The sequence below is a fragment of the Callithrix jacchus genome, chromosome 1 (assembly GCF_049354715.1).
Source record: "Callithrix jacchus isolate 240 chromosome 1, calJac240_pri, whole genome shotgun sequence".
NCBI lineage: Eukaryota > Metazoa > Chordata > Mammalia > Primates > Cebidae > Callithrix > Callithrix jacchus.
The window spans coordinates 210,240,044-210,267,830 of NC_133502.1; the positions used below are offsets into that span (position 1 = coordinate 210,240,044).

General features: G+C 57.1%; 2 protein-coding genes across 6 annotated transcripts in view; one reads left to right on the forward strand and one right to left on the reverse strand.

Annotated features, from left to right (window-relative positions):
- Positions 1-5,943: 5,943 nt before the first annotated feature.
- Positions 5,944-27,787, forward strand: part of MGAT3 (beta-1,4-mannosyl-glycoprotein 4-beta-N-acetylglucosaminyltransferase) — a 39,091-nt gene continuing 17,247 nt past the window's right edge. For 2 of the 5 annotated variants that reach the window (XM_035268988.3, XM_035268929.3), the window contains exon 1: positions 8,705-8,978. Coding sequence is in view for 1 of the 5 variants with exons in the window: in XM_035268856.3 (XP_035124747.3) it covers positions 7,676-7,878 (203 nt within the window). In the remaining 4 variants the exon portion in view is untranslated. Of the gene's footprint in view, positions 7,879-8,704; positions 8,979-9,201; positions 11,361-25,475; positions 25,588-27,787 lie in introns of those variants that run through there. The other 3 variants (XM_035268856.3, XM_054245904.2, XM_054245909.2) reach the window with 3 other exon arrangements.
- LOC103790437 (uncharacterized) lies at positions 21,161-26,702 on the reverse strand. The gene is made up of 4 exons (XM_078341223.1): positions 26,677-26,702; positions 25,718-25,768; positions 22,579-22,758; positions 21,161-22,470 (listed from the first exon to the last, which is right to left on the reverse strand). The coding sequence occupies exons 3-4, from the start codon at positions 22,677-22,679 to the stop codon at positions 21,726-21,728; spliced, it is 846 nt and encodes a 281-aa protein (XP_078197349.1). The 5' UTR covers positions 22,680-22,758; positions 25,718-25,768; positions 26,677-26,702; the 3' UTR covers positions 21,161-21,725.

Here is a 27,787-nt window from a genome sequence, read left to right on the forward strand (position 1 = left end):
TCTCTACTAAAAATACAAAAATTAGCTGGGCATGGTGGCGCACGCCTGTAGTCCCAGCTACACGGGAGGCTGAGGCAGGAGAATCGCTTGAACCCAGGAGGTGGAGGTTGCAGTGAGGTCAGATCATATCACTGCACTCCAGCCTGGGCGACAGAGTGAGACTCTGTCTCAAAAAAAAAAAAAAAAAAAAAAAAGAACCTGGGAGGAGAAGTGCTGGAGGGACCCTTGACAAATGTCTAGAGGTCCACCGTGCCAATGAAGAAGCTGGCTTACTCTGCCCAGTGCCAGGCAGTGGGTTCTAGGGTATCTAACAGCCAAAGCTGTCACAGAATAAAGACAGTGAGAGAGGGAGTGCCACGTCACAGGACGAGTGTAAGCAGTGGCATGGGACTGGGGCCAGAAGAGATGACCTTGACGCTGCCTTCCCCAACCAGGTCACAGGTGTGAGGCCCAGTGGAGCCACATTTGGGCAGTTCCCCAGCCTCAGAGCATGCATGAGCTAAAGGTCAGTGGCTGAGCCTCCTACCGCCAGCTCAGGCCCCTAGGTGGAGACCCTGTGGCCAATCCCAGATTTCCTGGGTGAATTTGTCTCTTCCAGTTCTACCCAGCGCCCCAGCTCCAGCTGGACAAACTGGACCCCTGAGCAGGGCTCCTAGCAGCATCCTGGTTTATTTAAGTTTCAAGTCAGCAAAAGGACCAGAGGAATGGCCAGGCGCAGTGGCTCATGCCTGTAATCCCAGTGCTTTGGGAGGCCGAGGCACCTGAGGTCAGGAGTTCAAGACCAGCCTGGCCAACATGGTGAAACCCCGTCTCTACTACAAATACAAAAATTAGCCGGGTATGGTAGCGGCATCTGTAATCCCGGCTACTTAGGAGGCTGAGGCAGGAGAATCACTTGAACCTAGGTGGTGGAGGTTGCAGTAAGCCAAGATCACACCACCACACTCCAGCCTGGGCGACAAGAGCAAAACTCCACCTCAAAAAAAAGCGGGGGTGGCCAGAGGAACTACTGGCCTCTAGCCAGACACCTGGGGCCTGTGGTTTTGGGTTCAGACAATCACAAATAGACTGGATGTTCCCAAGGTCCCCTTGCAGGCCCAGCCCCCGCACCCCTTCCTGTGGCTGTGTGGCTGCTGAGTGAGGACTCAGCAGTCCAGTGGCCGTGAAGACAGAGGCTGAACCTCTCTGACAGGCTTGGGAACCCGAAGTTGCTGTAGAATGGACTGGCCAGGAGTCAGCGTGGCTAGGCCTACGCCCCCACCTCCAAGTTTTAGGGCAGCTTCACCAAAGCAGGTGCTGGGTGTGGAGAGGAGTGGGAGGGTGTGCTCGAGTCAGGAGGAGGGCTCTGTATGGCCTGACACCACGCCGGTCTGGGCCTCATGGTTCCCAGCCATGCCCTCCCTTCAGTGGCCCTGTGGAATGTTGTCCTGTGAGTTTGTGGGGAGTGCCCTGCAGGGCTTGTGGGTTCAGGGGGAATGTACCCTGCGTGAGAGTGCAGGTGTGTATGTGACACCAGGGTGTGGAGCCTCCAGTGGGGGGACATGCAGGCAGATGGGGACTTGCTCTGTGTACATGGCGGGCGTGGGTGGCCATGTGCCAGTCCTGTGCACACATGTGTGGACATGTCTGCTTCTCTCAAGTGCTTGGAGCAAGGAGAAGCCAGCTGGTGACACTGGTGTGACTCAGCATGTCCCCCTGAGGCCTCTAGCCTCCAAATCTCACTCTGGCAGGCCACCTTCCTGGGCAGACCCCAGGCTACAGGGGCTTCACCTGCTCGGCTTCGCCAGATCTCTCAGTCTGACTCTCAGCGTCTGGGACATTCGGGCAGCTTAGAGGCGTCCTTGGCTTCAACCTCATTCTTCACAACCACCCCAGCACTTTCTGGCTGTGCCTAGCCCCTCCCTTAAGTGTATCTTCACCCCCCCACCCCACGACCTGTGTTCCCTCCAGCCAGGCTGGGCCTGATGCCAGGGAGACAGCAGCAGGAGACAGGATGGACAAAGATCCTGCCCGCGTGGCGGTGGTGTTCTAGTTGAGGAGATGGACAACATACACAAGGAATTGAATCCATGAGTCAATGATCTAGTATGCTGGAAAGTGAAATGTGACACGGAAGAAAGAAGGGCAAAGAAGGGATGGGGGATCCTTGAGTTGGGGTGGTCCCAAAGGCTCAGATCAGACCCCAGGCTGGAAGGAGGAGGAGCTGTGGATATCTGGGGCTGCCTCGTTCAGGCAGAGGGGATGGCCAGCACCAATGAAGCCAGCGTGCCAGTGGGTGAGAGTAGAGTGGAGGAGGCCAGGGAGGCACCTGGCCGACAGGTCTCTGGCCTCCCTCTGAATGGAGGCGGCAGCCACTGCAGGGTCTCTGCAGAACAGGGAGCTGAGCTAGCTGACTCTGCTCACAAATGGGGAAGTGGCTGCAAGAACACAGGCCAGGCAAGGGCAGTGAAGCGGAAAGTGGAAGGGTGATCTTGGCGCCCACAGCCGTCTCTCCTGTGGGCCATGCCAGGATTCCCCACCAGGGGCCAGATCCCTTTGAGAATCTGATAACAGTCATGGACTCTCCCCCCAAAACACGCATGCACACATGCACTCATACACATACACATATGGGCAGGGCACACACTTCTGCACGTGCATACATGCACCTGTGTTCACACTCATGTACACACTTCCACATGTGTACATGCAACCCATGTTCACACACATGGACACACTTCCACACTCACCTGTGTTCACATGCACACACTCACACAGGCTCACAGTCACATACACCATGCTACTGGGAATTTTAGATCACTGGACCCCTCGACTCCCCCAGGTAATGGATCCCTTTTTAAGCTATTGGTCCTACTTGCAAATGGAGAAAGTAAGGCTTGTAGAGAGGAAGGGACTTGTTCAAGGCCACACAGGCCTAGAAAGCTTGACCAGCAAGACTTGGCCCAGACACCCTACCTGGACCAGCAGGGACCCCTGCCTTAGGGCCCTCTGTCCCCAGCACCAGCTAGGGGCCAGGGGAAACTTCTTTTATCCTAGTTCCCCAAGAGCTCACAGCAAGGCCAGGTGGGGAGCCCAGGACAGCAGACAGGAAGTGCTCAGGTCCTAAGAGGGGGAGTGAGAGGAGTCTCTGGAGAGGTGGCATTTGAGCAGTGCCCTTTGGGCTGGGCTGGGAATGGGGACTCCAGGCAGAGCCCAGTAGCAGCAAAGGCCTTGAAGTGAGAACTCTCCAAAGGGAGGCAAGCAGGGCTCCTGGAACCGGAAGCCCTTCAGGGGCCTTCAAGGGGAAGAGACACCTGGGCTGGGTTTTTAAGGATGAGTAGGAGTTTTTCTAGAAAGGACACAGATATCCCAGGTACAGAGATTTTAAAAAGGTAGAGAAATTGCAAGCATTTGAGAGGGCTGCCTGTGAACAGGACAGGCTCAGTAATGAATGAATAAAAGAATGAAGGACGTGCCCGTGGGGGAGGGTGGGAAGGGGACAGGTCTGACTTCACCTGGCAAGTGATAGGGAAGGAAGTCGTTAACAGAAGTACAACCAGGTTCACAAATTTGGAAAGGAGAGTTTTATTTCTCATAAAGGGTTGCAGCCTGCAGGGCAGGCATTCTAACAGGCTGGGAAACGAAGCTTCTCGCCAGAAGCCAGGAACAGGCGCTTCAAGGGAGGAGCAAAGAGAACAGGAATTTATGTTGAGCAGGGTGGCTGAATATACATACTTAATAAGCTATAGGAGGAGCCATGAGTATTCATGAAAGGAGAAACGGGAATCTGTGCAATTGAGCTTCATGCCCCTTCATGAGTCATGTGCAAAAAAATGGTGGCATTAGCGTGATCATAGGGTGTTTTTCAGCCCTCTGATGCCAAAAGGTGAAGACCTGAATATCTTCAAAGGCCAAAACCTGAATATCTTCACTGGACATCCACTCTGGACTGGCTAGACCCTCTCTGCCTCTCTGGTCAATGGTTTCTTATCAGGAAGGGATGATGGTTGCTTATTGTGTCAAAACTGCCAAAGATGGACAGCATCAGATGGTATCAGCATCAGACAGTTGGTTGGTATCAGCAGTGAAATCTTTCAAAAGGTCTGGTTTCTGGCTAGCCCTAGCTGCCAGCAGGCTTTCTTCCCTAAGGAAGGGGCTCAGGAGGGCGTGTATCGAGGAGTGTCTGACCTCCCATTCTGTTGTGGCCAAGAACTCAGCTTTCAAAGTTTCTCTGGGGTCCCCTTGGCCAAGAGGGGGTCCTTTCAGTCTGTTGGGAGGCTTGGTATTTCATTTTAATTTCTCAAAGAACCCTTTATCAAATACTTTCGGTGCTGCCCAGCACTATCCTGTCACACATCCCACCTCCCTCACCCTCCCCGCACGCTGTCAGGTGACCATCTTTATGCCCACCCTGCAGACCAGCAGGCCTAGGCTTTGAGTGTGGAGCCCTGGCCCAGCTCAGAGGACCCAGACCAGAGCCGGCTCACTCTGCCCACTGCACTGCTGTGCTCCCTGACCACCTAGAGCCTTGGCAGGGCTGGGTCTTGTTGGCTTGGTTTTCTTTTCGAGATGGAGTCTCCCTCTGTCACCGAGGCTGGAGTAAAGTGTCGGGATCTTGGCTCACCGCCACCTCTACCTCCCGGGTTTAAATGATTCTTTTGCTTCAGCCTCCCAAGTAGCTGGGACTACAGGTATGCGCCACCATGTCCGGCTAATATTTTTGTATTTTTAGTAGAGATGGGGTTTCACTGTGTTAGCCAGGAGGGCCTCAATCCTGACATGATCCACCTGCCTCGGCCTCCCAAAGTGCTGGGATTACAGGTCTGAGCCATCACGCCTGCACCCCCCCATTTTCTTTTCTTTTTTTTTTTTTTTTTTTGAGATAGGGTCTCGATCTGTTGCTCAGGCTGGAGTGTAATGGCACTATGCCAGCTCGTTGCAACCTCCACCTCCCCAGTTCAAGTGATTCTCCTGCCTCAGCCTCCTGAGTAGCTAGGACTACAGGCATGCGCCACCACACCCAGCTAATTTTTGTGTTTTTAGTAGAGACAGGGTGTTGCCATGGTCTGAAACTCCTGGCCTCAAGTGATCTTCCAACCTCGGCCTCCCAAAGTGCTGAGATTACAGGCGTAAGCCACTGAGCCTGGCCTAGGGCTTGCTTTTTGTGGCATGGGCAAGGAGCCTCCCCACCTGGAGACCCAGGGCCAGGAGTGAGATGACCCAGGGAGTGCAGAATGTGGCTCCCATGGGCCAGGCAGCAGCAGCTGAAAGGTTAACAGACCTAGCAATTGTTCCCAGAGTCAAACGGCCCAGGGTGAAAGGGGACAGCAGAGCTGTAAGGGGACACCACCAGGGGTTGGCTAATCTTGTATCTGGGCTTTTCCCACCTCCAGTTCCCACAGCCTGCTTATCAGGCAGCTCAGCCCTTAGAGGAGCGGTGGGGCAGGAGGGCCACCAACCACCCACTCACATCATCATGGGGCTTGGAGGCCAGCCTCCCCCACATCTTGGAGGACTGCTGGGAGGTGGGACTAGAAGAGGATGGAGAGACCCAGATTACTCTGATGTCAATGCAGTGTCGGAGTAGTCATTTGCACTATTCTGCAGATGAGGAAACTGACGCTTAGGAATTGAAATGACTGGAACATTTGGTGAGTTGGCAAAGAACCCAGGTCTGAAACACCCGGGGATTCAGCTTCTCCACCTGCTGAGCACCTCCGTGCCTACTGTGTGCCAGGCCTTTGTGAATTTGGGAGGAGGAAAGAGTGACAGGAGCCATGTGGGAGGAAGGAATTGGGGGCTGTTTCCCCTTCTGGCTAGCTCTCTCGGAGGGAGGCTCCTGGCGCCACAGGGCCTGAGCTGGGAGGGTGGAGGGTGGGGCCTGGTGTGCCTGGCTCTCCCTGAGTCTGGCTGCATGTGATCAAGCAAGTCGCTTATCTCTGATGGGCTGGGGGTGGGGAAGATGTACTTGCCACACAGCCCCCAACACACTGAGAGCCACATTGAGGACATGGAGGCGGACTTTGGTATGGACTGGACCCAACAAGGCTGACTCCACTTAGGCCTCCCAAGAAGCTTGGGAATCTGGAAAGGTCAGGAGAACAAAGACTCAGTCGGGGGAGGATAGAGAGTGAGTCCCCTGACCCTGGCCAGCTCTGTGCAGGGCAGCTTCTCTGGGGAGTGGGGCCTGTCCTTACCCTGCAAGGGCAAGGGCTGGGACTTGGGCAGGTCCTCCTCCCCTTTGCCAGGAGCAATGGAAATGGAGGAATGTGAGATTTTGGTGCTTTGCGGCCAGTGTCAAGGTTTTCTGGATGCCCAGAACAAGTCCAACGGAGAAGCAGCCCTTCTCTTATGAGCTGAGGGATGCCCAGAGTTGCTGCCAAAGGCCTGGGGAGGGAGAGAAGGTTTTTCTGGGGAAGGAAAGAGTCTGTGAGGTGGCCCCTTTCAGAGAGGCAAAAGTCACAGGCAGGGAGAGCTGTGGCATGGGGAATTGGGGGAGGGAGACACATGTAAGCAAAATTGAGGGTTCTTTGGGGGCTGGAGAGCCAGGCTGGGGAGAGGAGGCCAACATTTTTGCAAGGCAGAATAGACTGGATTTTGGGGGAATGACAGCTACCTTAGGCAGATGTCATGGAGATGTGTTTTTGAGATGGAGTCTTGCTCCCTCGCCCAGAATAGACTGGCTTTTGGGAGAGCGACAGTTACCCTACGCAGATATTATGGAGATTTTTTTTTTTTTGGCTGTTGTTTGTTTTTTTTGAGATGGAGTCTCGCTCTGTCACCCAGGCTGGAGTGCAGTGGCACGATCTCGGCTCACTGCAACGTCCGCCTACTGGGTTCAAGCCATTCTCCTGCCTCAGCCTCCTGCATAGCTGGAATTACAGGTGTTGGCCACCACGCCACGCCCGGCTAATTTTTGTATGTTTAGTAGAGACGGGGTTTCACCATGTCGATCAGGCTGGTCTTGAACTCCTGATCTCGTGACCTGCCCAACACGGCCCCCCAAAGTGCTAGGATTACAGGCATGAGTAACATGATGTGCTTAGTGATGGGAATGTATCTTACACATTCAAGTGGTCGGGAAAACATCAAAAAATGTTTCTGGACACGTGAAAATGATATGAAATTCAGATTTTTTTGTGTCCATAAATAAAGTTTTATTGGAACACAGCCATTCTCATTCTTTTGCATATTGTCTATGGTTGATTTTATGCTACCATGGCAGAGTTGAGTAGTTGGGACAGAGACCATATGGCTGGCAAAGCCTAAAATATTTACAATCAGGCTCTTACAGCAAATGGTTTGCTCACCCTTGGTTAGTGAGAGCCTCAGGAAGAGGAGAGCAGCTGGGGTGATGCTGAAGAAGAGGGGAAGGTTAGGTTACCAGGGGCTCCTTGTGCCTTGCCCAGGCACTGAACTTAAGCTGAGTGCAAGTGAAAGCCATTGAGGTTCAGGCAGGAGAGTGACCTGCTCAGGTAAACCTTGGAGTAGGGTCACTCTTCCTGCTCAGCAAGGGGATGAAGCTGGGCACGGAGGCACCTGGAGCAGGAAGACCAGCCCCAGGCAGCCCAGGTGGCTCAGCAAAGGCCTCTGGGACCACCCTGCAGCACTTTCGCTGGGATCTAGCATTGGAGGGGCATCCCTGCACCCTCACCGATGGTAGCGATGGCGGCACAGAGAAATCTGCTGCGGACCCATGATGCCTCGCGCCTTGCACCCGCGACCGGAAGTGGCTGCTCTGCAGGGCGCCAGAAAGGAACCACTTGAAAGGCGGCGGGAAACACGTGGGGAACGGACGCCCCAGAACCCTGAGAGGACTGGCCGATGGCAAGACCTCGAGGAGACAGTGCACAACATGGTGGGCCCTCGGAGAACCGCTGGTGGACAAGTGGCAGGAGGGTAGGTTCAAGTTGTGGGCAGGGCCAGCCAGGCCTAGGGTGGTCGGGGGAGGGGTTATCACCCCCAGTTACCCCAAGAGTGCTCAGGTTGCTTCGGGCCTGTGAGTGGATGGAGAGTGTCGGAAGGACGCAGGTCGGTGTGCAGCGGTCACCAACGCCCCAAGCAGACACACAGACTGTGTAGACACAGTAACAGGCCCGGCTGGCCCGGTGCACATATCACAAGCCCAGGCCTTTGCACACGGTCACGGATGCCTGCAGGCAATCCTGGCCCAGGTTCACGCGGGCTCAGCCGGATCCACGCACGCACCGCAACACGGGTCTGCACTCCACGCACACACAGGCACAGACCCCGCCACACAGAGTCACACCGACCTGGGCACGCTGCGGAACCCACCGACCACGCACACACAGAACGGGACTCGCTGCCCCGCGTGCACACCAGGCCTGCACCCCGAGCCACCCGCGTCCCCCACACACCCCCGCGCAGGCCGCCCCCGGCCGTGGGCCGGTGCACGCACGGTCACAGGAGGGGCGCGCGCACACTCGCACTCACACACTCGCTCGCACACGCACACACTTGATCCAGCACGCGCGGGCGGCTTGGGGCGGCGGCGGCCGGAGTCTGCGGTGCAAGGCGCCCCCGGCCCGGCGCGGCAGCGGAGCTCGGCTGGCGGGGGGAGGGGAGGGGTCTGCGGTGGGGGCGGGGTGGGGGCCGGAGCCTCCAGAGCCGGCGGGAGCGGGCACCCCTGCGCGCCGCGCTCGGCCTCGCCTCCGCGCCCCCCGCGCGCCCGCCGCGATCCCTCCTCCGCGCCCGTCCGCTCGCCGGGACCCCGCCGCCGCCCCAGGGTGCAGCAGAGCCGCCGCACTGGGCCCGCGGCACGGGGTGGAGGTGGGGGTGGGGGGCGGGGATCGGGGCCGGGCCGGGGCCGCGCCGCCTGCGATGCCGGGCGCCCGCCGCAGCCGCCGCCGCCTGAGCCCGGGATGGGGCGAGAGGCTGCGGCGGACGCCAGCATCTCCCCGCCGGGGACCCCGGGGGCCGCGGAGCCGCCGCCGCCGCTGCTGCTGCTGCCGCCGCTGCTGAGACCCAGTGGGCGATGGGTGAGTTGACCCCGGCGTCCTGGGGGGCGCCGCGGCCCCTCCATCCCCGCGCTGCCGGCCCTCCCTTGCTGCGTTCGGCGCCCCCCGCCCAGCTCACGGTTCCCTCCCCGAGCGTGACCTTAGGGGGCGGCCGCGGGCGCGCTGGGGCTGGGGGCCCTGGGGCCGCGGTGGGGGCGGGATGCCGCGAAAGCCGCTCGGCGCGGGCCCCCTCCCCCCACTCGCCGCTCTTCGGAGCTCGCCGGGTCCCGGAGGGCAGAGCCGCGGCGCCCGATCGCCGCTCCCGGCCGGGCGGGAGACGTCTCCGAGGCGCGGGGCTCGAGCCCTGCTTTGTGCGCGGCGCCCCCAACCTCCGGCGCAGCGCGGGGCTGGGGCTGGAGGCCTTCGCGCCCGCCTTCCCCACCCCCGACCCCGTGCTGCGGCGGCGTCAGAAGAGGCCCAGGCGCAGTCGAGGTGCTGGGCGGGTGCGGGGGCTGCGGCCGTAGCTACCCTTGGGGACAAGGCAGGGGCGAGTGTGGAGAGGGTCCCCGGCCTTTTGCCGTGTTGAGGGCCCCCAGCTCCTTGCACTTCACTGCCCAGGAAGGGGGAGGGAACCTGGCTGAGTGAGGGCGCTATAAATATCTGCAAATAGTGAGTTCTGGAACCGGGGGTGGGGAGGGGAGTGCGCCTGGGTGTGTGTGTGTGGTGAGGTGCCCGAGCAGGGGTGCAGCAGGAAGGGATGCCGCATTCGGCCAGACCTAGTGGTCTGAGGTCGGATGACTCCCAGCCCCGGAAGATGCCACTGAAGGCCCCTGATGGGGTGTAGGCAGACACACTACCCCAGTGGGATTCCTCCCCGGTCTCCCGCTTCATTCCTGGGACACGCCAGTTTAGATTCGCCTTGATGGGGGAGTTTTGGGCACTAGCGTGTCACTTGGGCTGGGGGCGCAGTTATGAAAGATCAGATATGGAGCCAGGCGGAAGGATGGAGGGGAAAGCCCTCACCCCAGGAGCTGCAGCTCTGAGGGGTGTTTCAGGCTGTGGAGTGCTAAGGGGATCTGCTCAGGCTCCTAGGAAAGTTTGAAAGAGGGGTCCCAGCCCAAGAGGAAGAGAGAACTTACTGGAAGAGATGATGACAGGAAGCTGGCAGAGTTCTCTGGGTAGAGAAAGGTGGGAAGGGCGTTCTGGGGCGAGGGAATGGCCTGAGCAAAGGCCTAGAGGGGTGAGTGCCTGGTGTGTGTTGAGAGGTGGCAGTGGAGACATTCAGGCACTGTGAGTGCCCCCTGGGAGAAGTGAGATGAAGACAGGGGAGAGGCTGGGCAGGGAGGCCAGGTGGAGTTGAGGTGGGAGGGCAGAGCAGGGAGCTAGTGTTTGGTCCTGAGGACAGCAGGGAGCCAAGACCTGGCTGGGGGGATGCTGCTGGCTCAGCCACCCCTTCTGAGGGTCTGCCTGGTGCCTTTGGTGTGGCCAGGGCTGCTTGGGGCACACTGATGATTCCTTTTTCTTTTCTATTTTTTTTGAGGTGGAGTCTCACTCTGTTGCCCAGGCTGGAGTTCAGTGGCGCCATTGCAGCTCACTGCAACCTCCACCTCCTGGGTTTCCCACACAGGAGCGATTCTCCCTCAGCCTCTGTAATCCTAGCCTCAGCTAGGACTACAAGTGCCGGACACCACAGCCGGCTAATTTTTGTATTTTTAGTAGTGACAGGGTTTCACCAGGTTGGTCAAGCTGGTCTTGAACTCCTATCCTCAAGTGATCCATCCACCTCGGCCTCCCAAAGTGCTGGGATTACAGGTGTGAGCCACTTTGCCCAGCCCTGATGATCTCTTTTTCTCTAATAACTGGACCACTTCAGGAAGTCAGCTTTCTGAGCCTTTGGTTCCCACATCTGTCAAATAGGGAGGTTTTGTTTTTGTTTTTGTTTTGACACAGGGTCTTACTCTGTCATCCAAGCTGGAGGTGGTGTGATCATAGCCCACTGCAGCCTTGACCTTCTGAGCTCCTTCTGCCTCAACCTCCTGGGTAGCTAGGACTATAGGTGTGAGCCACCACACCCAGCTAATTAAAAAAAAATTTTTTTTAAATAGAGATGGGGGTCTTGCTATGTTGGCCAGGCTGGTCTTGAACTTCTGGGCTCAAGTGATCCTCCTGCCTCTGCCTCCCAAAGTACTGGGATTCCAGAGAATTTGATTGTGGGATGAGTTGCAGAGAGGATTGAATGAGAGGATGCACACGGGGTGCCTGGCACCTAAGCAGCACTCGGGAGATTGCTGGCTGCAGCGTTGATATTATTACCTGGAAAACGAGGACACCGATGCCAGCTGGCGGCCCAGGCCAGCTTCACTGGGCAGCGGCCATGAGAATCATGAGAGGGCTGGGCTGGACATGAACAGCAGAGAGCCGAAGGTGAGGGAACTGCATGGTTGTCATTCAATTCTGGGAGGAGACTAGATAAGTAATGAGGAGTGGCCAGAGGCAGGGTGGCCTGCAAACATAGCCCCACTTGCCCATCCCAAGGCATTCAGGGTGTCCTGCAGTGCTCCCCAAGGCCAGAGCCTCTTTGCTTCCCGGAATGCATTAATGCGGCCCCTTGTCTCAGCCACCTCCAGCCCTCTGTGTGGGGACCAGGTCTCCGAACATGATGTCCTCAGATAGGGGTAATAATTTACTGTGCTGGAGAGAGAGGACACAGGCCTTGCAAGCCCTGAGGAGATTAGAATCCTACTGGGGAGCAGATACCCATGTGCACTGATGGTCTGCCTAGTCCTGTGCTGGCTGTTTGGGGGCAAGGAAAGAGTCACTAAAAGTAGGAATTCCAGATCTAGTGGCCAGGTTCAAATCACAGCTCTGCCCCCTCTCAGTATGACTGTGGGCTAGTGACTCTGCATCTCTGTTCCTCAGTTTTCTCGTGTCTAAAATAGGGGTGCTGCCGGGTGCGGTGGCTCACGCCTGTAATCCCAGCACTTTGGGAAGCTGAGGTGGACGGATCACCTGAGGTCAGGAGTTCAAGAGCAGCCTGGCCAACATGGTGAAACCTCTACTGAAAATACAAAAATTAGGCCAGGCGCAGTGGCTCATGCCTGTAATCCCAGCACTTTGGGAGGCCGAGGCAGGTGGATCACCTGAGGTCGGAAGTTTGAGACCAGCCTGACCAACATGGAGAAACCCTGCCTCTACTAAAAGTACAAAATTAGCCGGGCATGGTGGCGCACGCCTGTATTCGAAGCTACTTGGGAGACTGAGGCAGGAGAATTGCTCGAACCCAGAAGGTGGAGGTTGCAGTGAGCTGAGATTGTGTCATTGTACTCCAGCTTGGGCAGCAAGATGGAAACTCCGACTCAAAAAAAATAGCCAGGCAGGCACCAGTAATCCCAGCTACTTGGGAAGCTGAGGCAGGAGAATCACTTGAACCCCGAGGCAGAGGCTGCAGTGAGTCGAGATCACGCCACTGCATTCCAGCCTGGGCAACAGAACGGTAGTTTCCATAGTTTACTGCTCCGTTCCAGAATGAGTTTCCCGATTCCCGCCTCTTTGGAGACTATACCACATGCCCTTGGAGATGTGTTGTTTACGTACGTGATTGATGTCTTCCTTTTCCGACTAAGTTCTCCTGGCCAGGGGCCTGCCTTTCCAGATCCATTGCTCCAACTGGTGGCAATAGTAGGCTGGCAACTGGCTTTCTGTGAAACAAAACCCTGATGAGTTGGCTGATCGCCGTGGTGTAAATCCTCCCTGTGTGGCCAACTTTAAGCCAGTGATGGCCTAACAAGACTGTCATAAGGAGGGCTGGTACGTGCCAGCTTTAGACCCCAGGCATTCAGTGGGTGCTTAATAAACGATGGTTGAATGAGGAAGAAAGGATGCAGAGAGTGTCGGTCAGCTAGATTTGGGAGCCGCTGGTCAGTGAGAAGGGCTTGCAGGGGTAGGCTTGGGAGGCCTGGGGGCTGGAGGTGAGGGGCCACCCTGTGCCAGCCCTGGGGTGAGGCTTGAGGGAATGGGGAGGTCCTGGTGTCCTCCCCATCCTGACACCCTCCACACCCCTGACGCTGCTGCACACTTGCTCTAGCGCTTCCTTCCAGGGGTCCTCTCCACCTTGGCCTGGCCTTGGGGTTCTGCACAGAGTGGACCCCGAGCTTAAGCCAGTGAGCGCCGAGATGTGGCCCAAGCAGGTCCCGGACCTCACGTTCTATTCCCTCACTGTGCTGTTCCCTCGACTGGAATTCCCGTTCCATTCCGCTGTCCCCTGGAACTCTGTGGCCCATCAAAAGCCTCCTCATGAGCCCCTTCCTCTGTGACACTGCCCTGCAACCCAAGTCAGCCAGAACCATCTCCCCTTTGGCTCTTCCCCCAGCGCCACAGCCCCTCCCATGTGCACGTTTCTGCCCACAAAAATATCAGTAGCCGTCAGGTATTGTGTTCCTACGGCAGCCCATGATAGAGGTGCCAGGATAACCCCCTCTGCAGATGGGGAATTTGAGGTGCACTCTCTTGTTTGGGCTGACCCACTCTTTATATCTTAGCTGCAGTGTGGCTGGCTTGGGGAAGCCCACATGCTTCCTGGTGTCCTTGCTATCAGCTCCCAGAGCACCCTGCCTGTGTCTTTGGCGTGTTTGTTAGGTGCTCCTGATAGACTTTCAGTGACACAGGTACTGAGGAGGCCCTCAGTTAAATGTGAGGATGAATGAATGAATGAATGAATCTCAGCCCAGGTGAGCAGCCTGGCTGTCCTGCTCATTATTCCTCCTTCATCACTGATGGAAGGGACTGAACCTCCAGAGGGCAGCCTCACACTACAGAGGAAGGGTACAGAGACCTGTACCCTTGGGAGGGGCTACTGTCCCCACCACCAGAAAGGGGACAGTGAGGCTCCGGGAAGGGGCGGAGCTGCCCACAGGCTGGAAGCAGGCTGGGAACCCCCTCTCACAGTCCAGCATGGAGCTGACAAGGGGACCCAAGGCCTTGCCCATAAGTCAGGAAGTTAACCGAGTCTTCATGTACTTCTCCTTGTGCTGCCTGAAGTGGAATTTCCCCTTTTGACTCACTTATTTTCATCTTTTCTATAAAAACAAAATTGGAACTTACTTTTTGAAGCTTATTTTGCTCGAAACTTTGGTTCTTACCGAATCCTTTGGGAGGGGTGCGTGAGGGCCAGGCTAGGGAGACAGAACCTGTGCAGACACCAGGACCTCCTCAGAACCTGCCCTCCAGCTGCCCCCTCTGGGTAGGCCAGACACTTCCCAGAAGGAACAGCCCAGACAGACAGGGTTCTGAGCAAGGGAGGCTGGCCCCAGTGGGTACTGGGACTCTGGCTGGCAGGCCTCATGATGGATGGCTCCCACGGTTGTCCTCCCCACCTTGGCCTCCTGGTCATCATAATTTACTGCTCTTTATCAAGCACTTACTATGTGCTGGGCCCAGGGCCAACCAACCACTTTGTATGCATTCTCCCAGGTGTTTCCCAGAGATGTCTCGTAACTTTCTGAGAGGCAAGCGCTATTACCATCCCTGTTGGGCATTTTGACGGTGGCCAGAGTCAGGGGCCCACAGCCGGGAAGTGGAAGGGCTGGGATTGTGTCTAGCCTGTCGGACCCTCAGAGAGCAGGTTCTCTTGGTCACGCAGACCTGCTCCTTCTCTCCCATGGGCTCCCATCAGGGCCTGCTCTCTGAGGCTTAGAGCCTGAGACAGCCACCACTTAGTCTCTTGGGTTCCAGGACTCCTCTTCAAGGCCTTCCTCCCACCACTGTCCTGGGCCCTGTCTCTGGAAGGCCTGCTCAGTGTCACCTGGGCGGCCTGATTAAAGTAGCTTTTTCCCAGGCCCTAGCCAGCCCTGCTGAGTCAGCCTCTCGCCACGGGAGGGCTGGAAACCCACAGTTTAAAAAATGCTGACTTGGACTCCCAAAGCACTCCCAATACTTTCAGAGGCCAAAGTAGGAGAATTTATTGAGTCCAGGAGTTTGAGACCAGCCTGGGCAACAAAGTGGGAACCTGTCTCTACAGAAAATTTAAAAATTAGCCAGGTTTGGTGGCACACGCCTGTAGCCTCGGCTACTTGGAAGGTTGAGGGGGAAGATCACTTGAGCCTGGGAGGTCAAGGCTGCAGTGAGCTGAGATTGCGCCACTGTACTCCAGCCTGAGTGACAGAGCAAGACCCTGTCTCTAAAATAAACGCTGCCCTGGGGATACAGAGGCCTATGCACTCTACAAGCCATTTCCCAGCCCCATGGCATCTGTAGTGGCTACTAGATTTCAAGATCCCCAACCCTTGTGACCCAGATCCTGTGACCCAGCCCCACCCTGTGTTCGCAGCCTCTGCCCCCCTAGCTCTTCATACACCATGCTCGCCCCTGCCCCACTGCCCCCACAATGTCATCCTAACACTTGCTGCCTCGGCCTCTTCCTGGAAGCAAGTCCCAGATGGGGTGTGATGCCCAGAGCTTGCCTAAGGCACTGGGCAAATCTCTTGTGGGGCATCCTCCTCTTGCTACCTGGGGCCTGGCACTTGGTTGGGCTGAATCATGGTGGGTGAGTGATGGTGGCTGCCTCGGGAGAGGGGCACAGGAAGAGCTGCAGGTGACTGGGATGGGTTGGGCTCCCAGGCTGGCACCAGGCATGCACTAGGGCCTGGCTCTGTGCCTGGCACATAGAAGGCATTTGATACATATTTCTTTTCTTTTTTTTTTTTGAGACAGAGTCTCAGTCTGTCACCCAGGCTGGAGTGCAGTGGCACAATTTCAGCTTACTGCAGTCTCTGCCTCCCGGGTTCAAGCGATTCTCCTGCCTTAGCCTCCTGAGTAGTTGGGATTACAGGTGCGTGCCACCACACCTGGCTAATTTTAGTATTTTAGTAGAGATGGAGTTTCACCATGTTGCCTAGGCTGTTCTCAAACTCCTGACCTCAAGTGATCCTCAAGTGTAATCCCAAAGTGCTGGGATTACAGGTGTGAGCCACTGCACCCAGCCTGATACATATTTCTTAAATATTTGTTGAACGGGGATTGCAAGAGTGGCAGTGAGGGCCACTTCCAGAAACAGTGCCGACTGGCTGGTTCAGGTGAGAGATAGAGAAGGTACCTCCCCCACCATGGCCCAGGACTGTACATGTTACATTTCTAACTCATATTTGTGGCATGAATGGGAAAGAGGTGCTGGAGTTTTCTTGCGTGATTTCATTTTCATTTTCATATCTCAAGAACCATGGGCCAGGATGCCAAAATAATCTGCGTTTCACTGTATGGAAATTGAGTGCTAGACAGGGAGGTGACTTGCTCGTGTCTAATGTCTGCCGTACAGAGCCTGCCCGATGGGCGAGGGGCCCGATGAGTTTGTGTGGCGCTCTACAACTAACAAAGCATCTTACACACGTGGTTTCATTGAATGCCCACAGTGGGTTGGAAGGTATGGCTCTATTTTTCACATGTGCCCATATCCCAGAAAACCTTCCGAGGCCTGCAGCTGAGCTTAGGGGATCAGCAAAGAGAGGACACACGTGGCCAGCCAAACCCACCCATTTTGCAATGGGAGCCTTAAGGTCTGGGGCCCTGGGAAACTTGCCCAGAGTGCCTCAGAGAGCTGAGGGTCCCCTGTGAGGTGTGAGGAGGAGACACCAGGCCCACATGAGACTGCACCCCACCCTCTTCCCCTGTCCCCAGGCCAGAGCATTTCTGAGCAGGAACAAGGTTAGCTGTGGGTGTAGATGAGCAGAAGCACTTTGGGAGGCTGAGACAGTGGATCACCTGAGGTCAGGAGTTCGAGACCAGCCTGGCCAACAGGGTGAAACCCCTTCTCTACTAAATATACAAAAATTGGCCGGGCACGGTGGCTCAAGCCTGTAATCTCAGCACTTTGGGAGGCCGAGGCAGGTGGATCACGAGGTCAAGAGATCAAGACCATCCTGGTCAACATGGTGAAACCCCGTCTCTCCTAAAAATACAAAAAATTAGCTGGGCATGGTGGTGCGTGCCTGTAATCCCAGCTACTCAGGAGGCCGAGGCAGAAGAATTGCCTGAACTCAGGAGGCAGAAGTTGCGGTGAGCCGAGGTCATGCCATTGCACTCCAGCCTGGGTAACAAGAGTGAAACTCCGTCTCAAAAAATAAATAAATATACAAAAATTAGTGGAGCATGGTGGAGGGCGCCTGTAATCCCAGTTACTAGGGAGGCTGAGGCGGGAGAATCACTTGAACTCAGGAGGCAGAGGTTGCAGTGAGCCAAGGTTGTGCCTTTGTGCCTCAGCATGGGCAACAAGAGCGAAACTTCGTTTCGAAAGGAAAGCCTCGTAGAGCAGAATGTGCCCGAAGGTGGCAGGAAACCCATGCTGACGTTGGTTCTAGCAAAAGGGTCATGGGGAAGAGAAAGGCCTACGAGGAAGGTCTGGCCAGACGCCAGCCACGGCCAGGATGGCAGGAGACGGGGACACTGCCCTGCTTCTTTCTGTGCTTTCCTGGTGTTCTAGAGTGGGTTAGAAACCTTTAGAACCAGAAAAATGAAGTTGTATTCTAACAGTGAGACGGACGAAAAGGAGCCCTGGAGACAGCCGGCTCCCGCTTTGTCTGATTCTGGGGCCACCACTGGTGAGCAGTGACCAGCTGTGGGGTCTCACGGCGGGGCTTGCCTAGCACCAGACACATTCCCCAGGGCAGGCAAACCTGCGGCAGGAGGCCTGTGTTGCTCTTATTCCTGGAAATTGGGTCATGGGAGCCCAGGCCTGGGGCTCCCGGAATGCAATGCTCTGAGAACTTTGTCCAAACACCTCTGACCTCCTTCCTCCGGGGCCAGTGCAGCCTCTTTCTTCCCCTGCGTCCCCCATGCTCCAGTTCTTTCTTCCGCCCTGTCCCCCATGCTCCAGTTCTTTCTTCTGCCCTGTCCCCCATGCTTCAGCCTCTTGGGCAATTGCCATATTCCACATGTGGCCCTGACCTTCCTACCTCCTGGCTTTTGCTGGTACCGACACTCTGCACCCCTGGAGAGCCTGCCCTCTCCAGCCCAGCTGCTGCCAGAGACCCCCTCCTTAGGAAGCCCTCCTGCCCCTCCTAGACACAGGTGGCCCCCAGAGCAGGAACCAGGGCTGCTTGTTCCACCTCCATGCTGGGGCCCAGTAGGCATGGTCTTCCCTGTGGCCGATGTCATTGCTGACCCTGGCCTCAAAGTGCATTTCCCACTATCCTCCTACACATGGGTCACGTTGTGCCTTGTGGCAGTGTTGTCATCTGGTCTGAGCCTCCATCCTGGGTGGGGTGAGTTTCTGTTCCCTCCCAGCTCTTGACTCTTTACCCAGTACAGAGCACTCATCCGTCCATCCATTCTTGCAGCAATTTCTCCCTAGGTGCCTACTGTGCACCGGTGACTAAGCTAGGTGTCAGGGCACAGCTCTGCTGACATCGGGGTGTGACTGTGTGCAGTTTGCATGCATGTGTTTTGTGCGCGCCACACGTGTATGCACACAGTATGAACATCTCCATCACATATGAACTAGTGTCTCTTAGGCTGTGCAGCCTTACAGGTACCTTGGGCATTCCTGGTTAATTAATTAACTGACAGAGTGGTCACCAAGCAGGTGCCAGGCCCTGACCTAAAGTCGTTGCCTTTGGGAAACACCTTTCTTATGGGGCCATTGCAGTGCAGAGGGCAAAGGGTAGGTGTTGGGGCAGAGCCCTGGAGAGATGGGAGCAGGGTGGGGAAGAGCATTTCTGCCTGGCTGGGATGTGTTTGGGAAACCCTCTGCGGCCCTAGGGGCATCCCAGGCCTGGTAAAGCTGGGCTAGGCCTTCTCGATTTGGGAGATGGGGCATTTCGGAGTGCCCTATCTCTTTGGTTCCACTGCTCCCAAGCCCTGAAGGGTAATGAGGCTAAGAAGGTAGGAGTGGGCAGGAGCCCTGCTGCTGGGCACCAAGAAGGGAATACAAAATACAGTGTCCCAAAGAGGAGCTGTGTGGACATGGGACCCGTGATGCAGAGCTTTCTTTTTTTTTTTCTTTCTTTCTTTCTTTTTTTTTTGAGATGGAGTCTTGCTCTGTTGCCCTGGCTGGAGTGCAATGGTGATCTCGGCTCACTGCATCCTCCGCCTCCTAGGTTCAAGTGATTCTCCTGCCTCTGCCTCCCGAGTAGCTGGGATTACAGGCTCCTGCTGCCATGCCCAGCTAACTTTTGTATTTTTTTAGTAGAGATGGGGTTTTGTCATGTTGGCCAGGCTGGTTTTGAACTCCTGACCTCAGGTGGTCTGCCCGCCTCAGCTTCCCAAAGTGCTGCACCCGGCCTGATGCAGCGCTTTCTAGGAGAGGAGAGCTCAGGGACTGGCAGATGGAACACAGTGCCTACAGGCCACGGCACCTAGGAGTAGAATCTCCAGGCTGGGCGTGGTGGTTCACACCTATAATCCCAGCACTTTGGGAGGCCGAGGTGGGTGGATTCCTTGAGGTCAGGAGTTTGAGACCAGCCTGGGCAACATGGCAAAACCCTATCTCTACTAAAAATACAAAAATTAGCCAGTCATGATGGCAGGCACCTATAATCCCAGCTACTCAGGAGGCTGAGGCAGGAGAGCTGCTTGAAGGAAGGAAGGAAGGAAGGAAGGAAGGAAGGAAGGAAGGAAGGAAGGAAGGAAAAGAAAAAAAAGAAGCAGAACCTCCAGATGCAGACAGAGAACCTGGAATCTGGAACTTAGAGGAGGAAACCTGAAGCAGCAAACTTAGAATATGGGGCTTCCAGAACATGGAACTCGGAGGCCGCCACCCTTAGTGGTCAGTGGGGAAACTGAAGTGTAGGAGGTGGGGAGTTCGTGAGCTTGACGAGCAGCAGTGGGCACACAGGCGGCCCTGCTGAGCCGCACAGCCTGCTGGGTGCCTGACCTTGGGCACGTCCCCTCTCCAAGCCTCAGTTTGCTCATCTGGGAAGTGGGTTGTGAGGATGAGATGAGACAGTGCACATCATTTGGGAGCTCAGGATCTCCAGGAAGCCAGTGGCCTTGCTGAGACCCGGCTCCCAGCCATGCAACCTCCAGAGCTGCCTTCTCACCTTGTGCTGGGGGTGGTTTTGTTGCCGTTTCCATTCTCTCTCTTTCCCCGAAGTTGAAGTGCTTTGAGCGCTTGTGCGCCTGTTTCTGGCTCCACAAGGTGGGAAAGTTAGGTAGTGGATGGGTAGGAAGAGATGGGCGATGGTCTCACAGTACTGGGCAGGGGGCCCAATGCCTGCAGCCCTGCGTGATGTCCCCTGACCATGGGTGGGGCCTGCAAAGTGTCCCTGCTGGAGACTATCAGGTCCTAACACAAGAGCCACAGAGGAATACGGCCTTTCCCTGCTGCAGGGTGGCCGCCACCTCGCCCTCACCACTGCCCGTAAACATCCTCCTAACACTAACAAGACGGCACCCCATTGCCTCGGACCTTCATCATCACCCTCAGGATTCAGAAAGGATGAGAAGAGGTTGAAAGAGGGGACGAATTCAGTGGGTTGTGTTTGCTGAATGCGGATGCTGTGGGGAGGAAGACGTGGCGGCCACTGTAGGAGCGTCAGTGCTGTCACCACCCCCCGAGACATAATCCAAACCTCGAAACAGAGATAGCCCCGCAGGTGGCTTAGAGTCTAGACACTGACCTGGCTCGGAGCTGGCATGGATCAGGGCAGAATGCCCCAGGCAGGCAGAATTGGACAGAGAGTAACTGGGAGAGGAGAAGAGACAGGGTGTGTCCCAGCCGAGGGCGAGTTCCCTGGGTGCCCAGAGCCCAGGCAGCTATGCGCTTGCTCTGTCGGGACCACCCCAGCAGGAAGCTAATTGTGAGGCTCAGGTCCCCAGATCCCAGGGGCAGTGCTGCCACCCTCCTGCCCAGGAGCTGCAGACTGCAGGCAGGTGTGGCCTTGTCACCTCCCCTGGTCCCCACAGTGCCAGAGCCATGTTCAAGCTCACTCCCTCTCCCAGCAGTGCACCTGCAGTGCCAGGCATGAGGCAGCGGTTTGGACGCTGGCGGGGCCACTCTTCCTTTCCCACTGTCTCCCCATAACTCCTCCCAGCTCATTCCTGCATCTCCCCTCCGCCACCACACCCCATTGGAAGGGGCCCTTAGGATTCATGTAACTAAGCCTCCTCACTGGGGTGTGACAAGCCCAAGGTGGCAAAGCGGGCAGTACTAGAACTGTGTGGGCCAGTACTAGAACTTTTGTGAGCCCCAGACCAGGCTGAGAGCCCTGCAGCATTGACTGGACTGTGTAGGTGTGTGGATTTGGGGTGGTCATTTATTCATTCAACAAACTGAGGGTGAGCACCTCTTTTGTGTGGGCCTCAGGTCTTGAAGCTGAGGACTCAGGGGTGTTGGACACCACAGCCCTCATGTGGATGAGGGGTTCTGGGGGGTAGGCCGGGGTCAGGGAGACCTGAAGGAGTGCAGCTCAGCCGAACCCTCCAGGGACAGGCACGGGGATTGGAGGGGGTGATTACACAGAAACTTCTGTGCCTCCTTGGGAGACTTGGACTTTCTCCTGAGGGCAGAGCCATTCCAAGCTGGGAGGGGCAGCGTCAGATGTGGCTTTTGCTTGGCTCATGGGGGCTGTGTCCAGGGCCTACTGAGGAAGCGGCTGCCATTCTGGTGAGCAGTGGGCCCGGGAATGGGAGATTTGAGAAGTTCGGGCAGTGGGATGGGCAAGGCTTGGTGATGGGTGGGGAGGGGCCCCAGAAGGGGGAGCGCTGGGAATCCTGAAGTTGTCAGCATCAGTCCCTAGGTGTCAGGCTTGAGTTACAAGTTACCAGCTCAGGTTGTTGGGATGGCCATTTGAGAGTTGCATTTCATTTACCACAGAGGGTCTCAGGCCAGAAAGCCAGGCCTGGTGTGGCCCAAAGACCATGCACACTGCCCTCCTTGCTGCCCAGCCTGGATCGTCCCCGCTGGGTCTGCACCTCGCTGTCCCTCACTCCACCTGGCACCCAGCCGCCTGAGCATGCAGGCGCGCCCACCACCTGCTGCCCTGTACACACGTGTGGGTGCCGGGGGAGCACCACCCACTCCCACTGCCTACGACTGTTGGACCGGACCTCCACCTGCACCCAGTGCATGGGGGCCTCTGCCAGCCAACAACCCCTCCTCTGCCGCCCGGGGTACAACACCTGGGACAAAGTCCCCAATGCTAGAGAAGGCCCCAGAGGATGAGAAAGGGTGGGACGCACCCTCCCCTCCATTCCCCCTGCCTCGCCTGCCAGACTGGAGATGGAGCTGAGGCTCTGCACTGAAGTGGGCCTTTGTATGTTGTCCCCAGAGGATGGCAAGCCTGGGTGGGAGGGGCTGGCACTGCCGGGGCTGCCGGGCAGGGTGGCGCTGATCTCAGCAGGGCAGGGGCTTTCTCTGAGGCCACTGGGTAGGGGAGCGTGCCTGTCAGGCGTGGGAACTCTCAGGCTGGGCCTGCACCCCCAAACCAGAGGATACTTGTCCCTCTGAGTCTTTCGCTGCATCTCATCTGGGCTCCTGCGTCTTTGGACTCTTCCGTTGTCATCCAGCAGCTGTCTGTGCAGGGCCTGCTCCGGGGCAGGCTTTGTCCTGGGGGGTGGGGAATAGTGGTGACCAAGGCCTGTGGTGACCCTGCTCTCCTGTGGCCAAGCCAACGGGGTAAGGGCAGGGGAGACATAAACAACGAAGCGGGATCACCTCCACAGGGATGAGTGCTTCGAGGGACGGCCTGGAGAGAGGCCTTGGGGGCAGGGGCAGCACTTCAGCCAGCTGCTCAGGGCCACCTTGACTGGTGGCATCAGAGTAAGCAGAGACCTGAGGAAGGGCGTTCCAGGTGGAGAAATCAGCTGGTGCAAGGACCCTGGAATGGGGCCACACCTGGAGAGTGTAGGAGACAGAAAGGTGGAAGTGTGGCTGGAGCCTGGGGGACAAGGGAGGCGAAGTCAGCAAAGGTGCAGGTGGCAGATGGGCAGGGCCATGGCGAGCAGAGGAGTTGGGATTTTATTCTTAGGGTGATGGGGCCACCGGAGGGCTTGAATAGAGAGATGTGTGGCCTAATGGGGAATTGGCGGTACCCCTGGCTGCTGTGGAGGCAGGAGGGAAGCCAGTGAGGACCTGGGGCGTCAGAGGAGGCTACGCCAGAGTGAGGTCCATCCTGGGAGCATGGGGGAACGGTGCCTGCAGGCCTTGCTGCTCCTCTGCTGGGCAGGTGGTGAGGCCGCACCCAGCTCAGAGAACTGGCCTGTGTCAAGGCTCTTTGGATGTTATCTCTTCTAATCCCCTCGGGGTTGGATGGCCTCACACTGCTGATAGGGGCATCAAGCCCAGGGTATTCGGTGACCTGCCCAAGATCACCCAGCGAGGTTAGGAAGGGGCAGGATTTAAATCCACCCCCTTTTGAGGCTAGACTCCAGAGAGCTGTGGTCCCAAAGCAGCCCCTGCCCATCACTGACTCCTGAGAGATTGGGGTTGGGCACCCAGGACAGCCCAAGGTCCAAGAGAGCCCTCTGGCAGAGGCAGAAGCACTTAGCCCAGCCCCCTCCCACCTGGCTTTTCCTCGGCCTCCTTTGTTATCTGGTGATGGCCACGCCCCACTCAGACCAAAGGTAATGGCCTGGGAGGCGAGACACCCAGGCATCAGGAGCCCTGGGTGTGGGGATGGGGGCATTCTGACCTTGGGAGCCAGGGCAGGGCAGAGCTGGCGACCTTCCCTCCTCTTGTTCAGTTGGGGCAGGGCAGGTTATTTGGGCCTGTAAGGCGGAGTGGACTAGGAGGTGGGGAGGGAGCTGAAAGCCCAAGGTATGGGGGTCTCGAGGATTTATCCTGCTGGCCTCAGTAGTCCCATAATGACGGGAGCTTAAGCCTTTGTAGAGGGGCTGGCAACACGGGCCTACTGATGAATTAGAAGGAGCTGTGTGTAGAGCCGGGCTCGGTGGCTCACGCCTGTAATCCCAGCACTTTGGGAGGCCGAGGCGGGTGGATCACGAGGTCAAGAGATCGAGACCATCCTGGCCAACATGGTGAAACCCCATCTCTACTAAAAATACAAAAAAATTAGCTGGGCATGGTGGCGCGTGCCTGTAGTCCCAGCTACTCAGGAGGAGGAGAATTGCCTGAACCCAGGAGGCGGAGGTAGCAGCACCATTGTACTCCAGCCTGGGTAACAAGAGCAAAACTCTGTCTCAAAAAAAAAAAAAAGAAGAAGCTGTGTTTCTTCCTCTAACCCAAAGCTCTGTTAACAATTAATCATCTGCCCAATTAATAATTACAGGCTTGAGCAGCCCCCACCCCACTCTGACCTCCTCTCTGTTCCTCCTTCCTTCACCCTCCTGGCCCCCACTCCTACCCCCACCCCTCCAGCCATCAGTCCCTGCTGGCCTTCCTCTGCAGAGATGGCAAGGCCCCTGTGTCCTTGGGAGTCCCTCTGTCCCTGACACACACACACACACACACACACACACACACACACACATGTGCGCGCGCGCGCGCACAACATTGCGTGCCATCAGTTCTATTCTTTGCATGAGAGCCTCTCAGCAGCCCTCCCAGGCAGGCACCACCCCATCTGACAGACAGAGACAGGAGGCATAGGGGGAGAGCGACAGGACACTCATTCACTCATTCTTCCACTGGATGCTATTGGGCCGCGTCAGCCACCACTAGGAGCAAGACAAGCAAACAGGAAATTCCTCTTCAGGCTTAGGGGACAGCGTGGGGGAACTCCTGAGCAGGCTGGGCTGAGGGAAGCTCCCCAGGGAAGGCAAGGGCTAGGGAGAGGGAGGAGTCCCTGCCGGGTGAGGCATTGAAGGTAGGGCATTGTGTGCAAAGTTCCCCAGCAGCAGGAATGCTCAAAGCTCTGGGCTTAGCCTCCTCCAGGGTATGGCGTGATTTATGTCTTCACCCTCAAGAGGGGCATTCTCCACTTGGGGGAATGAATGCCTTGCTAAGGGGTGGACCCTTGGGCTTGGAGCCAGCAGTACAATAGCTGTCTGGCCATCTCCTCTGGGCAGAATCCAGCCTCTGCCCCCACTCCCAGGGAGACCCTAACTCCTCCCCAAGGCTGTGGACTGCTAGGGCCCCTTGCAGGGGAGGCCGAGGGGGTTCAGGCTCCCTGGCCCCCGCCCTGTCCCTGCCCGGTACTTTGTCAGAGACTCGGCCTGCCATGCAGAGTTTATTTCTGAGCTCTTCCGTACTTACCGTGTTCCCTGGTTTCCTGTCTTCATCCCACTGAGAATGTGCCGCAGCCCCTCTGGGAGTCAGGGCAAAGTTCTTGGGGACCCTCCCACCACAAGAGGGAGCAAGGCAAGGCTCACAAGAGATGGACATGCATTTTACTGAGCGCTTGGCCCTGACAGGCTCTCCACCTGTAAACCACAGTGCCCCTACCTCCTCGAGCACCTGGCATCTCGGAGTGGCTCTGGGAAGGTGTGGCTGCCTCTCACTGCTGCCTGGTTACGTGTTTTACAAAGGAGGAGACTGAGGCTGGAGAGGTGAGGCGACCTAACTGTGAAGAGGTGGAGCCAGGAAACCACCCAGGTGGAGGGCGGGGCCGGCACCTGTTGGGACAAGGTCAGCTCCCCCGTGGTCACCTAACTGACACCTGGGCTCAGCCTCTAAGGAGGAAACTGCTGCCTTAGAGCCATAAAAGTCCGGCAGAGTTGGGAGCAGGTGGCTGCAGAGGGGACTAGACACTGTGCCTCGAGGCAGGTACAGGCCAGGTGAGGGGAGGGAGGTGGCAATGGCTGGGAGGGGCCCCGGCAGGGGTCCGGCAGCTGCAATACAGGCTGGAGTCTTGCTGGTGTGGGCCACAGGGTAGGGTCAGATGCATGTCACTTACAGGGAGTGCCAGGGCTTGTCACTTTGACTCTCTGAATGTTGATTTTCTCCTCTGTGAAATTCAGTGGGAGGCGGATGTTTACCTGAGGTTAGAAAACAGCTAAGGCACTGAGTACAGCCCGTCAGAGGGCAGCTCTTGGGGAGGCCTCAGATGTACTGTCCTCTCATTCCCCCCCCCCCCTTAGTCCTGTGTGTGCTGCTATCATAAGAATACCTGAGACCAGATAGTTTGTAAACAGCAAAACTGTCTCACAGATCTGGAGCCTGGGAAGTCCAGGGTCCAGGAGCTGGCATCTGGCGAGTGCCCTCATTGCTGCATCACCCCATGGCAGAAGGGCAGAAGCATCCACACACGGAGAGGGGCAGGGCTGAGCCCATGATGTTATCAGGAACACGATAACTAACCCACTCCTGCAGTAACAGCACAGATCCCTCCGTGAGGTGGGGGGCCTCAAGGCCTAATCACCTCTTAAAGTCCACAGGTCCGCACCGCTCAACACAACTACACTGGGGATTAAATCTACCCATGAACACTGGGGGACACAGTTTTCAGAACATAGCGCCCCCTATACAATTACAGGCTGGCAAGGGGAAGCTGTGGGCACAGGGGCTTGGGCATCCCTGGGTCTGTGGCCAGGCCAGGTTAGCTGGAGGCCAGGGTCAGGCAGACAGCAGCAAACAAACTCCCCAAGTAGGCAGTGCAGGCGGCATGGGACCCGCCCTTGCTTGTCCCCAAGTTCCAGGTGATCGAGGCTAGACGAAAATAATGGGGGTGAGGGGGTGGGAGTTCAGGGGAGGAGGGCAGGTGGACGAGGAGGGCAGCCTGGATGGAGATGGGCCAGCATGGTGTGGGCAGGGGCAGATGGATGTGGAGTGCCAGCTCCAGGGTAGATCGGGGTGGGGTCTGCAGTGTCAGGCAGGAGCCAGGGCCTCCGGAGCCTCTTGGAGTCTGGGCCTCACCTTGGTTTCCTGACGTTTTGGACCTTGCGCCTTCTTCAAGCTGCAGGAGACCCCGACATGGAGCGCCGTCCACAGTGACCTGTTCCTGTTGGAATTGGGCAGCGGTGGGAAGGGCTGCCCTGGGTCCCCTTGGCCTTTCTAGAAACTTTGGGCTCTGGGAAACATAATTGCAGCCTGGCCTTGCAGTGTGCCACCGGGGTGCTCACATGGTTTCAGGCTGCTGAGAGGGGCTTAGGCGGTTGGCAGGATGGGCAGCTGCAGCTCTCCTGGGCAGCTGATCTAGTCATCCACCAGAGCTGGAGAGCCCTGTGACCTGAAAATGCCAGGCCCATGGGCTCCTGATAGCAATGGGGGTGAGAGGGGCCCTTGCCTTGGGCAAGGCTGAAGGCAGCAGCCTGGACTTTGCCCCGGAAGTTTTGAGAAGCCCTGAGGCTACAGGTGGGTGTGGACCTGCTACTGTTACCTGCTGCTGTGAATCTGAGGCCCTGTGTGCCTATGGGGGTGGAATGAAGTGAGGCCAGTAGCGCTCCAGTCTTCACATCCCCTCAACCCTCTCACAGCCGGGGGCACCTTCCCTGCACCTGGCCCAGGCCCCACTGCCTCCTGGCCCTGCAGAGGGGCTCTCTTCATGAGGGCGGATCCCTCCCTGAGAGATAAAGAGCCCTGTGCCTGAAACGCCTCCTACAGTACTCATTCCTCTGGCTAATCCCAAACGTTCACTGAATGTTTGCTCTGGACGCTTGGGGCAGGAGCCACTGCCCACTTCTGGCCTGGCCTGGTTCCCCTAGGGCAATTTACACCTCTCCATTCCAGGCTCTGTGTGTAGGAGGCAGCCAGAGCCCTCGGGCCCTCATGAAATGTGCACAGGCACCACTAGCGCAAGAGGGACAGCCGCCCTCTGCCCCCTCTCCCCCCCACCATGTCCATATGGTCCCTTCCCTGCCTGGGCTGGGGGCTGAAGATCCAAGATGGAAAAGCCCCAGCCCAGTGCCCCTGCCTCTCTGGAGTCAGAGAGACCTGGGTTCTGCTTGTGGTGCAGCCTCCACCAAGTGACCCCCCCTCAGGGCCTCCGTCTCCCTGCTCGTAGAGTTAGGGATGGATTCACAGCAGG

Bases quoted from the DNA above. Each gene is read 5' to 3' on its own strand.
- LOC103790437 (XM_078341223.1), bottom strand. From the start codon at position 22,679: ATGCCACCAGTCAAGGTGGCCCTGAGCAGCTGGCTGAAGTGCTGCCCC. The intron at 22,471-22,578 runs GTGATCCCGCTT...CCCACCCCCCAG, and splicing joins AAGCACTCATCCCTGTGGAG to GACAAAGCCTGCCCCGGAGC.